Consider the following 16,432-nt stretch of genomic DNA (forward strand, 5'->3'; position numbering starts at 1 on the left):
AGATTGCTGTGTGCCTGTGCTTGTGTCTGGGCGGGCACACGAAGGACTGTGGCTCCAGCAGCCGGAGGGAAACCACCTCCAGAGCCTGCCAGCGCTCAGCCCCAGGAGCATCCGTGCCCCAAGGCGTGCCTGGAGCGATGGATGCAGGCAGCAGCCCCTCTCCTCCAGCCACCTGCAGAGGCAGAGGGAGCCTTTCCCCCTGCGCCAGCCCTGTGGAGCTCCTCCGTGCCCATGCTCTTCCCTCAAAGCCCATGAACAATGGCCCCTTTCTCCCCTTCTTAGGAACGGGGACGGGCACCAGGGCATTAAGGAGCAGTGGGAATGCAGGTGGAAGGGCTCAAGCATTCAGTGCTGGGGAGGCACAAGGCAAGGAGGGATGTGTTCAATGTCCCCAGCACGGCCCCTTCAGTGCTGCCCTGCCCTGATGGGGACCTGGAAACAGCAGGCAAATCAATGCTGCCTCCATGCACCCAAAAGCAGGGTCCCTGGCTGGATGGGCTCCCAGCAGAGTGGGTGCAAGTACACATTCCCCTTTAAGACGCTGGTTCTCTGTGCCAGGGCCTGACCTCGGCATCCTCAGCTGAGCTGGATTAACAGGGCAAGGGGCCTGCCGAGGGGGCTGGGGCTGTCCTTCCCACACTCACTGCACAGTGGGAATGGCCTTTGGGGTTCCAAGGGGTCTGGTGCCGGGGCAGCACATGTAGGCACAGCCGGCACTGCCACCACCTCTGCCTTGGTGCATGGTGGAGAGGGGGTCCCACAGCATCCCAGGGCCAATGGGGGCAGCTGGGGAGGAGCAGGCAGTGGGACAGGAGGCTGTGCTGTGGGGCAGGGTGTGCTGGGGAGGCTTTTAGCCCAACTGCTGCCATGAAGGACTTCACTGAGATCGTGCTTTGCCCAGAGGCTCTGGACCACAGCAAGGTAGGGCTTGGGGGCACTGGGGGGTCCCTGCTGCGTGCTCCTCATGGTGCCACCCGTGCTCACTCTCCTGCAGACCGAGTTCTGCAACCCTGTCTTCGAGGGCGAGGAGCCCCGGGCGGCGCCAAGCACAGCAGATGAGGATGGGAGCAGCCCCACATCACAGCAGGACGGCCTCGGTACCAGCCTGGGGTTTGTGCACAGGCAGCATCTGGGGAGCAGGGTGATGGGCAAGCTCCCCCCACGGAGCATTTAGGGACCAGTTATCACCGTGGGGCTGTGCCCAGCTGTGGCAGCGTGGGGCTGCTCGCAGCGCTGCTGCTCTGCCCTCTTCCCTTGCCTCCCACAGGCCAGCAGCTCTGGGGGCAGGCAGGCTGGCGGTTCCGTGCTGACTTCAAGTTCACCTGGCTCTGCGTGGCTCTGATGAGCGCGGTCCTCATCTTCCTCCTCGCCCTTCTGCTGGGCATCGTTATCCACCGTGAGTCCATGAGCACACAGCCAGCTCGGAAGGGGGGAGAGGAGCACAGAGAGTGCATCCACTCTGTACAGCACCTCCGTGGGGAGAGTGCCACCACGCATAGGGGCAAGCGGGATCTCCACCTCCCTGGGATGGGGAAGGTCACTGTGGGACCTGCACACACGTAGGACCACAGGACACGGGGCTGGGTGGGCTTCCTAAGCCCCTTCCCTGCACTGCAGCCCCTTCTCCCTGCTGGGGCTGAGCTGCGCCTGCTCTTCCCTGGGCACAGAGCTGACATCCCCGCAGCCACCCGGTGCCCCAGCCGCAGCCCTGCCTGCCCATGGAGCCGCAGCACCCACCCGAAGGACCCCCCCTGCCCCCAGAACTGCTGCCACCCCAACCCAGAGCTGGCTGCCCACCACCGGCACCGCGGCACCGGGTGAGTCCCGTGTGGGGCAGCGTGCTGGGACAGTGGTGCCCTGCAGCACCATCTCATACCCACGCTACTGCCCCATGCAGCCTGCGGTGGGACCCTGCGGAGCCCCGAGGGCTCCTTCAGCTCCCCCAACTACCCCAGCCCGTACCCCCCCAATTCACTCTGCATCTGGCGCATCGAGGTGAGCCCCGGCCTCGCCATCCAGCTGAAGATGGAGACGTTCAGCGTGGAGGGCACTGCCTCCTGCCTCTTTGACCGTGTGGAGCTCTATGAAGAGCAGGGGGCTGGCAGCACAGACCCTGCAACACTTAGGGGGGGTCCGACCAGGTAGGGCCCCTCGCACCAGGGGAGCGTGGCACCTCTTGTGAGCGGGGTGAGCGGTGTCACCCCTTGTTGTGCCCCCAGGTTCTGTGGCAATGTGGTACCCCCGACCTTCAACACCAACTCCAACCACCTGCGTGTCACCTTCGTCTCCGACAGCAGCGTGGGTGCCCCAGGCTTCAGTGCCCACTACCGTGCTGTGGCCCCCAGTGACAGTGAGTACCCCCTCCCTGGGCATCACTCGGACTCCTCACTGCGGGCACTGGGGAGCACTGGGGTACCGGGGCACGGGAGGGTGCCCAGTGGGATGCCACCACCAGCCTGGCTGTCTCTGCCAGGGAGCTGTGCCTGGGATGAGCACTGGTGTGACCAGGGGCTGTGTCTCCACTTGGGCTTTGTCTGCGATGGCTTCCACGACTGCACGGACAAGAGCGATGAGGCCAACTGCAGCCTCAAACACAAAGGTCAGCGTTTACCCCTGCCCATAGCCGCTGCAGCGCCCGGCCGGAGGGCACGGTGATGGGCGGCAGGAGGCAGGGGAGTAATGAGACAGAGCAAAGGGAGAAGGGCAGGGGTAAAGCTGCATGTGTGTGTGTGTGTGTGTCCCTTCAGAGTGCGGGGGGCCACTAACCGCCTTGGAGGGGCACTTCTCCAGCCCAAACCATCCCCAGCCATACCCGCACCAGCAGGTGAGAGAAGGGATGCCGGCGGGATGGAGGCGGGAGCAGGGTGAGGATGAGCAGGGAGGAAGGCAACCTGCCATTGGGAAGAGCCTGGTTTCATGGGCGTCACGGTTCCCCCCAGCTGTGCCTCTGGCAGATCTCGGTGCCCTTGGGGCACGTCATCGACCTGCGCTTCCACAACTTCAGCTTGGAGATGCATGAGGACTGCAGCTTCGACTTCGTGGAGGTGCACGACAGCGCCGGCACGGGGGCTGCCAGCCTCATGGGCAGGTACAGGCCATGGTGTCCCTGGCCCTGCTGCGCCAGCCTCAGTGCTTCCATGCACAGGGCAGGCTGGTGAGGAGAAGGCACCGGAGGACAGGGCTGGGGAGGTGCTGCCCACCCTGACCCCATCTCTCACCCCCCCCACCTCGGCAGGTTCTGTGGGCACCATCTACCACCCGTGCTGACCTCGTCCCGCCACGTCATGACCGTCCTCTTCGTGGCAGATGAGGGGGTTGCAGATGATGGGTTCTTTGCCACCTACCAAGCCCGCAATGCCACAGAGAGTAAGTAGCCAAGCAAGGGCACAGGCTGCCCAGAGGGGCTATGCAGTCCTTGGGGGCCTTCAAATCCAGACTGGATAAGACCCTGGGAAAAGCTGCTCTCATCTCCTTGGAGCAGGAGTTTGGGCTACAGGATGACCCTATTGATGCCAGCCTTTGGAATGTGGATTGCTCACCTGCACACATCACGAGCCATCACCTGAGGGCTGGCCCCTAGATAACGCGGGGAATTCGGGATGCCCCTAAGCTGAGCCAGCAATGGTCACCTGCTGGCCAGTGACCAAGAAGAGTGAAGGCAGGGGTGGTCAGCATGGGACCAGGCTGAGCCCCAGCCATGCCCATGCCCATGCTGCTCTTACAGAGACCTGCAGCCCCGCAGAGTTCTCCTGTGGGAACGGCGAGTGCCGGGTGCTGGAGTCCGTATGCGATGGGTGGCACGACTGCCCCGACGGCACCGATGAGCTGAACTGCACCGGGGTCTCCTACCCAGCCTTTGGTGAGTGCCACCCCTCGTCGTGGCCCAGCACCGTAGCACTCGGTGGGCATCACTGCTGCTATAAGCAGTGAAGTGCCCTGGGGCAGGGTCTGTCTGTGAGCCTGTGCAAGTGGAGATGTGCCTGGGGCTGGGCTACAACGCCACCTCCTTTCCCAACATCTGGCTGGCCATCCCGGACCAGGAGGGAGCCGCCGAGGTGCTCCGGGACTATCAGGTGAGCTTCCCAAGGGCTGCCCGCGGGGCTGCCCGCACCACCCCGTGCACGGTGTGCACCATCACTGCCGCTCTCCCGCAGACGCTGATGGAGCTCGCCTGCTACCAGCACCTCCGACTCCTCATCTGCAGCCTCTTCGTGCCCAAGTGCACCCCGGACGGGGGGGTCCTGCAGCCCTGTCGAGCCGTGTGCCTGGCTGCCGAGCTGCGGTGCCAGCAGTCCCTCGGCCTCCTCGGCATCCTCTGGCCCATCAACTGCAACATCCTGCCTGATTCCAATGACCCCATAGAGTGCTTCCAGCCCTGACCCGCCAAGAGAAGATGAGCCAGGGCTGAAGCAGCCGCTGCCCTGCCCCAAATATCCCTCCCATCCTCCTCCTCCTGCAAATACCCAACTAACGGCGTGTCCCCCATCAGCAGCACCCCATTGCCCAGCTCCTCGCCTGCCCTGGGGTCAGCGCCTTCGCTCAGAGTCAGCTCAGTTCAAGGATGCCATGGAGAACAAGTGCCCCTTCCCAGCTTTGTTACAGGGAAAGGCTTGTGCTGGAGGGGCTGTGCCCACAGGTTGGAGCTGTGCTGGTGGCTCCATGCAAAGTCCCCTTGCTGAGCAGCAGGACGGTGGCAAGAGCTGGGTGCTGCTTCCCCATCCTCAGCCAGCCCCATGTTGGGGTTGTGCGTGGTTCCCAGCCCATTTCTCTCTTTCAGCATCTCCAGGCCTGTTTCCCACAGCCCTCAGGCAGCTGCTAGCCTTAAAGGGGAAGGGTTTAATGCTCCCCAAACGGAGCAGGCAGAAGAAGAGCCCAGGACTGCCCACATCTCGCAGCCCCAAAGCAAAGCAGAATAAACAGCATGAGCAGCTGATGAACCCAGTGGAGGAGGTGGCTCATTTGGGGTGGGTCTGCCTGCAGATCCTAGGGGAAAGAAGGGAAGCCAGGGCCGGGGTGGGGGGTCTGAGCAGGAATGGAGGGGCACAGGGGATGCTGCCTGTCTGCTGGCTGTGCCCTCGATGGGCTGAGAGCCTTGCAGGGCCCTGGGGAGATGGATGGGTCTCAGGTTGGTGGCCCCATGGTGCAGGGAGGGGATCCCTGCCCCAGCAAGGGCTGTGTCCCTGCTGTCTGAGCTGGTTGCACTGGCTCCAGGACGCCCTGATGGCCACAAGCCTGGCAACACCCGGTGGCCACAACCCAGCTCCACGCTGGCCAAAACCAACAACTCCTTCACACCTCGGGAGGGAGGAGCCGTGCGGCTCCCTGCCAGCACCAGCCTGGCGCTGGGCACGCAGGCAGGAAGGCTCTGCCTGCTGCAGGGCACAGGGACCCCCCCCCCCCCCCCCGCCATAGGACTTCCCCACCGCTGGAGCCCGGTGGTGTCCCTTGGATGCACTCAGTGCTGGAACGAGTTAAAGGCAAGCTGGGAATGTCCTCGAAAGCTTCGCCTCGTGCTCCGCGGTCCCCTAGGGCTAATCCTGCTTCCTGGCATGGCCACAGCGCTGCTCTGCCTGCGCTTCCAATGCTGCTGCTGCCTGGCACATCCCGGCCTGCTCAGCCCCACGCTCTGCCCCCTTGCCCCCCGGCTGGCTGCAGCTCCCATAGGTGCTCCCAGTGCTGCCTCTGCAGCCTGAGTGCATCCTGCCCTAAGACTGGGGGACTTGCATGCCCCAAGAGCTCAATCTTCCTTCTGCTGCTCCCTCCCTGCCTGCCTTTGCTGGGTTTCCCTCCCTTGGCCTTTCTCCTGTCCCACCCTCCTTCTGCTGCCTGTTTCCCTTCCCTCCATCCCGCTGCTCGGCCATGTCCAGCTGGGGTGGTTTGCAGCCCGTGCCTCTTCTCCCTTTGCCAGGCTCTTTGCCTCGCTCTCCCTTCCCCCTGCTTCCAGCACTTCTGACACCATGGGATTATTTTTCTTTTCCCCTTCTTTTGTAGCTTTTGGCTCCCAAGGCCCTTGATTTCCTTTGGAGTTTGGGAGGAGAGACGTGAGGAGGAGGAGGAGGAGGAGGTGGGGGGGGAGAGGCTGCCTTTCCCCGGGCCTTCGTCAGAGCGAAGCGGTCAGGAAGAGCCGCAGCCCGTCCGCACCGGAGAGCAGCGAGGCACCGGGGCAGGAGCCGTGGGATCGCAGTGAGTGGGGATGAGCGGCTCTGTCCGCTCCGCGCCGGGGGCAGCCGGGGCTCGCCGGGGTCCTGGCTCCAGCGCCGGGGCGGAGGACAGGCTCTTTCCTCCTCCTTTTCCTCTTTGTTGCACCCGTCGCGTCCAGGAGGGGGAAGAGAGCAGCGATCCCCGGGGAAGGCCACGGGGAAGGGGCCGTGGGGCTCCGCTCTCGCTGCGCTGGTGTGGGATGGGCTGGGGTGGTCCCGGCAGCGGGGTGGTCCGGCACGGCAGGGGATGCTGCAGCCCCAGCCGTGCCCCAGGGAGCCGGGCAGGCGTGGAGCGAGCCGCCGGCAGCAGGGATGCTGCCAAGGGCTGGGCCGGTGGAGAGCTGCCGTCCCGGATGCAACAACCGCACCCCGTGCACGGCGGCTCACCCGCCGCAGCCCTGCCGGTACCCCCATGTACACCCATAGCCGGGCGTGGGGCAGCTCCCACCCCGCAGAGCCCCAACCACACGCACGGAGCTACTGCCTCCCGCACATGCCTCCTGGTGCTTCCATGGTGGGATACACCAGTGCGTGAGGCAGGATGATGTGGTGGCACTGCTGATGGATGGGGATGTTGTGGCAGGTGCAGCCCCTGTGAAGAGCAGCCAGAAAGGCAAGGAGGAAAGAAGGGAGGAATAATCCCTCATCAACCTCCTGTACCCACTCCCTGCTGAGCACTGCAAGTCTGTTTCCCAGCCCTCTTCACTGAGGTCCCCAGCGCCGTTCCCCTTCTCTGCCCCTTCCAGCCCCTCCACAGCAGACGGGATGGAGCAGCTCTTCCTCCTCTTCTTCCTGGGGCTCATCACCAGCTCCTTGCAGATTGAAGACAACAAGATCCCTGGGCTGTGCTCAGGGCAGCCGGGCATCCCAGGGACCCCGGGCCTGCATGGGGGCCAGGGTCTGCCAGGCAGAGATGGACGAGACGGCCGGGACGGGATGATGGGGATGCCAGGGGAGAAGGGCGAGATGGGCCCTCCGGGTAAGAAAGGAGACTTGCTGGCTGGGGATGGGGACCTGCTCTGCACTGCCTCTGGGGAGTGCCTTAATGAAGGGGGGGGAGAGCCTCGCTTTACCAAACTGAGAGCAAATCCTGCCACCACTGCCCCTCTGGTCCTGCCTGTGGTGCCTGCAACAGGCAGCAGGTCCCTGGCACTAACAAAGATGCTTTTCTCCCCCATCCCCAACTGCCATCCCTCTCTTCCACTTATCCCTTTCCACTTGTGACGCACCACCCGCATCCTATGGGAGGCTTGAAACCTTGGTGGGGTTAGGGGGGGCTGGTGGCTTAGAGGTAACCCTGTTCTCCTCCTGACTGCCCCAGGAGTGCCCGGTCCCCGCGGGGACGTGGGCAGCCCTGGCAGGGATGGCATGCATGGTGAGAAGGGAGCACAGGGCGAGTGTGCAGTGGCCCCCCGCTCGGCCTTCAGCGCCAAGCGCTCCGAGTCCCGCAGCCCTCCCCTGGCTGACCAGCCCATCCGCTTCGACGTGGTGCTCATCAACGAGCAAGGCCACTACGACCCCGCCACGGGCAAATTCACCTGCGAGGTGCCCGGCCTCTACTACTTCGCCGTGCATGCCACGGTGTACCGCGCCAGCCTCCAGTTTGACATCATGAAGAACGGCCAGTCCATCGCCTCCTTCTTCCAGTACTATGGGAACTGGCCCAAGCCCACCTCACTCTCTGGGGGTGCCCTGGTCCGCCTGGAGCCTGAGGATGAGGTGTGGGTGCAGGTTGGGGTCGGGGACTACATCGGCTTCTACGCCAGCGTCAAGACGGACAGCACCTTCACCGGCTTCCTCGTCTACTCCTACTGGCAAAACTCCGCTGTCTTCGCCTAAGCCTGCCCTTGGCTGAGGCCAGGACCTGGGTACCTGCCCCTTCCCAGCCACTGGTGCCCTGGGGAGGGCAATGCCGGGGTCTGGCCATGGAGGAACCAGGACCCCTGCCCTGTTCTGCCGCAGCTGCGCAGCACAGGGCAGGGATACAGCCCCTCTGCCACCCCAGGTGTGGCGGGGAGCATCCCTTCAGCAGCGCTGTATAAGAGCTAAGTATTATCGCAGGCACCCGGCGCTGGGGCAGGACACCCGCGCCGGGGAGCCGCAGTAACCTGGCTGTTGTATGCAACTCGCCATTAGCCGCCTCGACATCACGGGCACGATGATGCCCTGGTGCTGCCAGCTTCTCCCCACACCACACACACCCAGCCAGCCCGCTCCATAGGGCCGGCACGGCGCGGTCCATAGGGCTGGCAGCTACCCTGCCCATCACCTCCTCCACCTCCAATAAAGGGCTCCTTGTCCACGCGTGTGCCGGGTCCTGCCGACGGGATGCCGCGACGGGAGACCGGAGGGAGCGGTCCTGGGCTGCCGGCCGCAGCGGCAGAGCCAGCGGGAGCCACTAGATGGAGGTACCGGCATCCCTGAGCGGGGGACCGGCCGCCCCAGAGCCGCGGGAGGTGTCCGGGACGGGGCCCCCCTTCCTGCCTGCTCCCCTGCCCGCCCCGCACTCCAGTGTGAACGCGGTGACCCGCCGCTGAGAAAGGTCCCTATTTTTAGCAGGGGAATGGAGAGCTTCCTCATTCCTGCCCAAAATGGGTCCCTGCGGGCTCCAGCCACGGAGGGGGCTTTTGGATAGCGGCCTGAGTCCTTAATGGGCCGTGCTGCTGGAGCAGGCTGGGGACGGCTTGCTCTGCCCGGCCGTCGGGTGGCAGCTGGGCTGGGCTCTTCTGCCGTGGCAGCAGGATCTACACAACGGGACAGCTCCGGGCCGGCTCCTCTCCTGCCCCTCAAGTGCACGGAGCCCCCCGGGGCTATGGCCATGCCCATCCGCGATGAACAAACCCTGCTGGGAGCTGGGGCTCCTGTGCCCCTGTGTGAGAGCCAGCACCACCTCCCAAAGGGGCTGCCCATAGCCCCACAGCTCCCCGCCATGGGACTGGGGACCAGTCTGTCAGGCTGCGTGCGACCAGGGCGGGGATGCACAGTCCAGCATCCCAAGGACCACCCTTAACCCATAGGGGGCTGTGGAGGCGCTGGGACCAAGGGTGAAGCTAACAGAGGGGCTCTGGAGCCCAGCGCCAGGATTGGGTTGCAGTGGAAGCGTCTGTTTGGGTTGAGGACGGCCTTTTCTGTAAGCAGAGCCGCCCAGGGGCACGCCGCGCCGCAGAGCGGATCGATGGCATGGGATCTATTCTGGGAGGAGGAAAATGACTTGAGAGCAGGCCAGGGGAAGGGGTGTGGGGGCTGGGAGCATCCTCTGGTCCCTATCACAATGTGGGGGAGCGCAGCTCACAGAGGCAGCCAGAGGCACAGCAGTGTCTGGGTTCTCCTTCCTTTGAGATGCTTTTGGTCTTCGGGACACTTTGGCTGGGATCACTGTGGGGCTGTTGGGAAGCCTCTGAGGAACACAGGGGTGCCTGCTGCTGCCCGAGGAGGAAGAGGGTAAGGGAAGGATAACAGGAAGGGGAGCTACAGGAGACCTTGACTTCTGGCATGTTCCTAGTATGGTTTAGCTGCTCCTAATGAGCTCTAGAAGCTGCACCTTAGTGCTTGAAGCCCCTGTCCCAGCTGAGCCCAGGTTAGGGAGGGGCCAGCATCCCTTAGCCAGTGCAGGGCAGAAGCCTATAAAAGAGGCAGGCTCAGCCCATAAAGTGCTGTAGGTGGAGGCAGCAGAGTGGGCAGAAAGGTGGGTTCTTTTGGGGTTATTTTTCCCCTTTTTGGTTGCTTTGTGTTTGGGGTTTTTAAAGTTCCAGCACACCAAGGTCACAGCCACTGGAGCAGCAATTCCTGCAACGCTGGAGGACACAGCCTGGCCATTCCCTAGCTGCTGAGGGTGCATCCTGCAAGAGGCGTGTGGTTTGTGCATCTTGGAGCCGTGCTGGCAAGTGGAGAAGGTCGGAGTGCTATATGGCGTCAAAGAGGGCATTAAGGAGGTCAGCTGTACCTCTCTGAGCCCAATCCTTTGACTACGGTAACAGAGCATCCTCCTGGCAGGTTTGAAAGTGGAAATGCCCTCGATGGTGAAGGTTGCCCTGGTGACCCCTGACAGTAGGATAGATGCTGCTCCACCCAAAAGCTTGTGGTTTATGGCATAGGTTCGGTGCCCTCATCACTGAGGAGATGCAGGGACCACCCTCAGTCATCTTCAGGTGACATCAGCCAGCTGAGGTGGCAAGGAGAGCTTTAAATGCGGATTGCCACAGCGTTTGGGGAGCTGGTGAGGCTCCCTGTGCTGGGCTGATAATGAAGGAGCAAAGCTGGGGCCCGGGAGCAGCCCAAAGGCCCCCCATGGTTCGGCTGCTGAGCATCACCTGCTCCCTCCCTGTTGGCCTGGGATCATGAGCTGTGCATCTGCAGCGAGCGTCTGTCGAGCCCGCTCCCTGCTGTCAGGCAGGCGCTGGCTCTGGTCCCCAGGCCGCAATAGGGATGGGCTGGTGCAGCTGGGCTAACAAAGGGATCCCAGGGATCTTCTCAGAGCCTGCGGGGCCCTGCTTTCAGCAAGCTGTCAGTCCCCCCCTCCCCGTGCTCCTGAACTGCAGTAACCCAGCAGCATCCTCCTCCTCGCTCCCTGGAGAGGGGTCTTAACGTTGTGATGGGCTAAGCTCTGGAGGAGGGAGGACCCTGGGGACTCCAGATCTCACGCCCTGGTCTGTGAGTGCTGTTGCTGCTGGGTACCCTCCCCGGGCAGTGCAGCTCTACACCAAAAGGCACAGTGCTGGAGAAGGCAGGCATAGCATCAGTCTCGGGGACCCTCTGCACTGCCCATCAGCTGGGAGGTGATTGCGTTTTCCTCCTGTAATTGCTTACTGCTTGGCCAGGGGCTGAGCCAAGTGCGTGCAGCACGGCTCCCAGGGGAAGGCACTGTCCTTCACATCCTGTCCTTGCTCGGCTGCACTGGCCTGAGGCGGCTGAGCACCCTCTGTGTCCCCCACTGGGGCTGCCTGGGGAGTGATGGGCTGGGATCACCCTGTTGAGGCAGGGGATGGCAGGCATAGCCCTGCTGGCTCCGTCCTCCTGCCCTGGGTTAGCTCTGCAGCCTCAGCCTCAGTTGTCACCCATCCACAGCCAGACCCCCATAGGGCTCAGTGGGCTCTTCCCTGCACCGGGCAGGGCTCTGTTCCTGCAGCCCTCCCTCTCCCTGCTATGGTTCCCATCCAGGTTCAGATTAGCTGGCTTGGCCCTGCCAAGGCAGGTGAGCTGAGGGCAGGGTGAGCCAGGGCTCCTGGCATCTCTGCCCATCAGGGTCCTGAAGCATTTTTCCAAGCAATTTACAAGGATGCTGGAGAAGCAGGGGGTGCTTAAAAGCACACAGCAACCTGCCAAGAGCTCAGACCGCAGCCAAGGAGTAACCCATCGTGCAGCAAATGTATCTGCTCACCGGTAGCACAGTGGCTGAGCCTGCCACAGCAAGGCCAGACGGAGCCCTGTGCTGCCTGCTGCTCCACGGCTCCTGATGCTTTGGGTGCTGCCTCCATCCCTGGGGCGGTCAGGCTTGCACCGCCCTCCATCACAAGCAGCAGGACATCAAGGACATGGAGAAGCAGGGATTTTATGCCCATGTCGTGCTCCTTTCCACCTGGGAATTAATAACCCCTCAGCTTTGGGCTGCTCAGGGCTCCATCCAGCTCTACCTTTAGAGATGCAAGTACCCCATAGCTTGCTGGTGGTGTCACCCCTCCAGCTGTGACCCTTGGGGAGCGCTAGGCTTGCTGGGGAGCCCAGGGCTGAGACCCCATCCCTCCAGAGGAAACCCTTTCCAAGAATGAGGCACCAAACAGCTTTTGGTAAAGGAGATTTTAATCTGCTCAGTGTCTAGTCCATAGTGCAAAGAGTTAAACTTAAGGCAAAGCTCTCTCTTTTTCCTTTATAAACAGGCAGCAAACAAACAGGCCCTAAACCAAAAAGCATAGGTATTATAATAGAAAAAGGGTTTAAGGGGAGAAACTGCAGTCCTGGGGAGGCGGCCTTTCCTCCCTGTAATTCACATAGGAAACATTGCACCATGAGGTGGTCCCTGACCAAACACCACAGCCTGCAGCATGGCCACATTCCTGCTCCTGGGTGTCTCCACAGGCACACCCGAAGGATGACCTCTGCAAGGCCTGTGGAATGCAGGAATGCAGTGGGGTTGCACTCGCTGCTCTGGCAAAGGCTTTGGCTACTCAACTGCAAAGCATGGCTGGCTGCAGCCACAGGGGAGGGGGTTGGAGTGAGCAAACATTAACGTGGGTGCTCTGTGTCTGGGGAGGCACAGGGACAAGAGGTTGAGCAACAAGGGCTTGGGCAGGGAGTTTTGTATCCCTGCAAAGTGAGGCGGAAGCAGCTGACAGCCCTGGGACCAGGCCCTGCTACTACTTGCTCTGGAGCCCAGGGAGCGCCTCCTGACCCCATGGCAGTGGGGCAAACCAGCCCCTGCAGTGCCTCCCAGAGCAAAGCCACTCTCCCAACAAGACAGCATCTTGCTGCAGCTCAGAGGTATCTCCCAGCATGGCCTGGCCTCTCTGCTGCCTGCTTTGGCTGAAATCACTCTCAAGGAGAGGAGAGAAGGAAGACCACGCCAGCCACCCTCGGGCTCTTGGCTTGCAGTGCAGGAGTCAAGGCTCTTGCCAGTGTGGCTCCAGCCAAAACTGGCTGTGGCGCGTGGCTGACCTCAGGCAAGCTGCTGGAAAAGGAAAAGCTTTCAAGTGCAAGGCCCTCCTGCAGCCCAGTAATTGGAATGGTGCTGGTTGACCAGGCTGGGATGAGCCATCTCAGGCTTCCCAGCTGGGATCTGATGCCTTCAGGAGACACTTCAATCAAACTAGCTACATTTTGGACAGACAAGGAAGACAGAACAGCAGTGTAACAGTGGAACCCTGCCCTCATCAATGAGATCCCATGGTCCTGGTACTGCTCCATGCACACGCCTGCAGATCCACAGAATGGACATGCAGAACTTCTGCCTGGAGCGGGAATGTCTCAATGGGCTCCCAGGAGCTTTGGGGTGTCCCAGTCTCCTCCCAGAACACGACTCCCTCTGTGCAGCCCAGCCTGGGAGGCAGCAAGCAAGCAAGCAAGCACTGGTGTGCACTACCCAGTCCCAAGAGCCTGAAGAAGATGTGTTATCCAGAGAAGACTCTCCAGCACTGGCTCAGATGTGCACTACCAGGGCCCTCAGGTTTCCCCAGCAGCAGCACCACCCCTGCAGAACAAGTAACTCCCTCTGGCCTCCCCACATGAGTAACCTGATGTGTGCTTGCTAGGCTTGCATAGGTGATGCACGGAAGCAGCAGCAACACTGGGCTCTGCAGTCAGCTATGGCCTGCAGGGAGTCTGCGATGGTCACAGCTCCTCATTGTCCTGGCTAGGGGAACAGGAAGCTCAAAAACCAAAGCCATGGTGGCTGGGATGCTAAAGAACCCCAGAAACCCTGCTCTTCTCTAGCTGAAAGCCAGGCTTAGCACACTTAACTTGAGTGTGCTCATTGCTCTCCTAGGGCCTTGCAACGGGAGCACACTTCTCCCTTCTCAGGGAGCTCCCATACTTAGATGGTGGGAGGAGGTAACAGAGACCTGAATGCAGTCTGCCAGGTGCTTTTCCTAGGCAGACCTTGAGAAAAACCCTCCCTTACCTTGCACCAGCTCCTCTGACTCCCAGGAGGGCGCAGCATTGAAACCTGCCACCACCTTTGGCTAGAAGGAACCAGAGCATCCTTCTTGCACTCTGCTTTTAATCTGAGACTGCTGCAGGCTCCAGGCAACAGGCCCACCAACAGCAGAAGTTGTCAACAAAAGATAACTGAGCCCGCTGCAGAGATCAGTTACGGTGCTTGCTAGCAGGAGCTACAGTCTAGTTACGTAGCAAACGTGGCTAGCAGACACCCCTAAAAGCCTTTTGCCCTTTCAGCACCATCCTTAGTTCTTTGGAAGCTGCTCAAGGCAGCCCTGGGAAGTTCTGCTCCCTGGCAAGAGGCAGGCAGGGGTGAGGTGCCCCAGTGACCCAAGCCACCCGCCCCTTAGGCTCACAAGTACACATTGAGCGTCTGGAGGATCATCTGGCGGCACAGTGGGCAGTTGCGCTGGTAGATGGCCTGCTGCAGGAGGACTTCTGTGCACTCCTGACACAGGCACAGGTGCCTGCAGGGCAGAAGCAGGACGGTCTTAGTTTGGTCTTGACAGATGACGCATTTCTTGCGTTCCTCTTGTTCTTTCAGGAGCATCCAGGGGTCGTTATCCGCAGCGCCCTCAGCATCCCTAGCCCCTGCGTTCAGCTGCTGCCTCCTCTGAGCTTTCCCCCAGGAGGTACCCGGCTGCTCCCTGTGCGGCTGCAGACGCTGTCCTGACACGCTTCGACCCAGAGCGGGGCGCGCTTGCGGTACCTGCTCAGCATCCTCCTCGTCCTCATGCTCTGCGGGCAGCTGGGCGACCCCTGCCAGCATCGGCCTGCCAGGAGCTGCGTATCTCAGCGTAGGCTCCGTTGCCCCTCGCTGGTTGCTCTCCCTGTTCGTCATTCTGCCTCCTTGGCTCCAGTTGGTCACCTGCAGGCTCCAGTCCACCAACCTGCGCCATGTCTGCGAGGTCATGGCCATACCCAGCGTCAGCACCGCCACCTGATAGAGCCGCCACACGTCCCGCTGCAGGCGGTGGTAGGAAGGCAGCGTGTTGAAGTAACCCAGCACGCAGTCCGTCAGCGTCCACAGCAGCCCTGGGTTGAAGACAACGGCGCCGACAGCAATAATGAGGACCAGCAAGCCCAGCCCGTAGATGTTCACGAAGAAGGTGGTGACGAAGAGCTGGGCGACGGAAGCCAGGAGCTCGAAGGCCATTTGGCACGGTGACCACAGCAGGATGGACACGGCGATGGCCCCGCTGGAGACGTGCGCAAGGAAAGCGGCCAGCAGGTCGGTGACCCTGAGCAAGGGGCTGGCGAGGGAATCCCACAGCGCCGCGGCCAGCGTGAAGAGGTTCTGCGTGCCGATGAGGCACACGTTCACCAGGCTGTTGACCAGGTAAGCCAGCAGGCTGGTGCCGATGGCCAGGCCCTCGCACACGTGCCTGGCCACGGCCTGCCCGCAGCCCAGCAGCCCGCAGAGCTCGCGGTGCAGCAGCTCCTTGCCCCGCAGCGCCAGATGCGACACGAGGTGCCCCAGCACCTTGAGCCCCTCCAGCCCGCAGCAGCAGCCGCGCACCGCGGCCGCCAGCCCCTGCAGGGCGCCCAGCGCCGCCCGCTCCACGGAGGCCAGCGACAGCAGCAGCCCGTCCCAGCAGGCCAGCGCGCCGGCCGTGGCGGCCGCGGGCAGGCTCCAGACGGCGGCGAGCAGCCAGAGCAGCGCGGAGACGAGCGAGGACACCAGGAAGAAGTTGAGGTCCAGCAGCAGGAGCAGCAGGTCCAGCGCCAGGCGCAGCCCGCGGAGCAGCACGAACAGCAGGTCCATGGCGGCGGGCGGCGCCGGGAGCCCCGCCGGGGCAGTTAACGGCGCTCCGCTCGGGGACCCCCGCCGATGGGCGCCGCCATCTTGGCTCGCACTGCCGCGCGGCGCCGGGCCAATCGGCGGCGAGGGTAGCGCCTCTCCCCGCTGCCCATTGGTCGGTTCGGAGGACGCGGTGGGGGGCGCGGTCAATAGGCCACGCCCATTGGTGAGCATTTAAAGGGCCAGCGGCCCTCATTTAACCGTGCGGGCGCAGCTGAGCTCGGCGCGGTGCCTGAGCGTTGGTGTCCGGGCACGCGGTGTCCGGGACACGATTGAGCCCCTCCCTCACCCTGGTTCCAAGCAGCGCGGGTGGGTACCACCACCCACGGGATGCCTATGGCGCACGTGTGATGAGGTTGTGACGGCCTCAGCCCCGGCACGGGGGAGGTTTGCCCTCGCTGTCGAGGTCCCAGGAGCGGGAGTGTGTGGGGCAGGGTCAGCCCGGGGCAGCGCTGCTCTCACACCACCAGGCAGTTTCCTGCAGGAGGTCTAAGAATAAACTCATGGCCGTGACCCGGCCCGAGGTTACGGCCCTAGAGCAGCTCCTGCCCTCCCCGCCGGCTCTCGGGAAGGGCGTGGGGCTGCCAGCGCTCCGAGGGCAATGACAAGCTCTGGGAAACCCAGCCCTGGAGCCCAAGGCTTTTTAAGGAAGGGGAGAGCGAGCAAAGACATCTGCAGCCCGGGGAGGCACCGGCTCTGTCCCCCTGGGCAGCAAGGCAGGAAGCCCCGAGGGAGCAGGACGCTGGGGTCCCCTTCCTGAAGCGTAGCCCTCAGGGATGGCAGC

The 16,432-nt window shown here is 62.8% G+C and overlaps 3 protein-coding genes across 3 annotated transcripts; 2 read left to right on the forward strand and 1 right to left on the reverse strand.

Annotated features, from left to right (window-relative positions):
- Positions 1-865: 865 nt before the first annotated feature.
- Positions 866-4,499, forward strand: MFRP (membrane frizzled-related protein). Its single transcript, XM_061476173.1, has 13 exons — positions 866-921; positions 995-1,097; positions 1,268-1,396; positions 1,668-1,817; positions 1,898-2,141; positions 2,220-2,350; positions 2,474-2,599; positions 2,748-2,824; positions 2,940-3,088; positions 3,236-3,366; positions 3,725-3,859; positions 3,946-4,073; positions 4,155-4,499. The coding sequence occupies exons 1-13, from the start codon at positions 868-870 to the stop codon at positions 4,377-4,379; spliced, it is 1,782 nt and encodes a 593-aa protein (XP_061332157.1). The 5' UTR covers positions 866-867; the 3' UTR covers positions 4,380-4,499.
- Positions 4,500-5,998: 1,499 nt separating this feature from the next.
- C1QTNF5 (C1q and TNF related 5) lies at positions 5,999-8,386 on the forward strand. The gene is made up of 3 exons (XM_061475991.1): positions 5,999-6,183; positions 6,947-7,179; positions 7,522-8,386. Exons 2-3 carry the CDS (start codon positions 6,966-6,968, stop codon positions 8,037-8,039), a joined length of 732 nt encoding a protein of 243 aa, XP_061331975.1. The 5' UTR covers positions 5,999-6,183; positions 6,947-6,965; the 3' UTR covers positions 8,040-8,386.
- Positions 8,387-14,171: 5,785 nt separating this feature from the next.
- RNF26 (ring finger protein 26) lies at positions 14,172-15,620 on the reverse strand. Its single transcript, XM_061476126.1, has one exon. It carries the CDS (start codon positions 15,610-15,612, stop codon positions 14,200-14,202), a length of 1,413 nt encoding a protein of 470 aa, XP_061332110.1. The 5' UTR covers positions 15,613-15,620; the 3' UTR covers positions 14,172-14,199.
- Between the last annotated feature and the right edge of the window lie 812 nt (positions 15,621-16,432).

Source organism: Pezoporus flaviventris, unplaced genomic scaffold, assembly GCF_033815535.1.
Source record: "Pezoporus flaviventris isolate CSIRO_AGI_PZ_B2104156 unplaced genomic scaffold, CSIRO_AGI_Pfla_v1 ptg000093l, whole genome shotgun sequence".
NCBI lineage: Eukaryota > Metazoa > Chordata > Aves > Psittaciformes > Psittacidae > Pezoporus > Pezoporus flaviventris.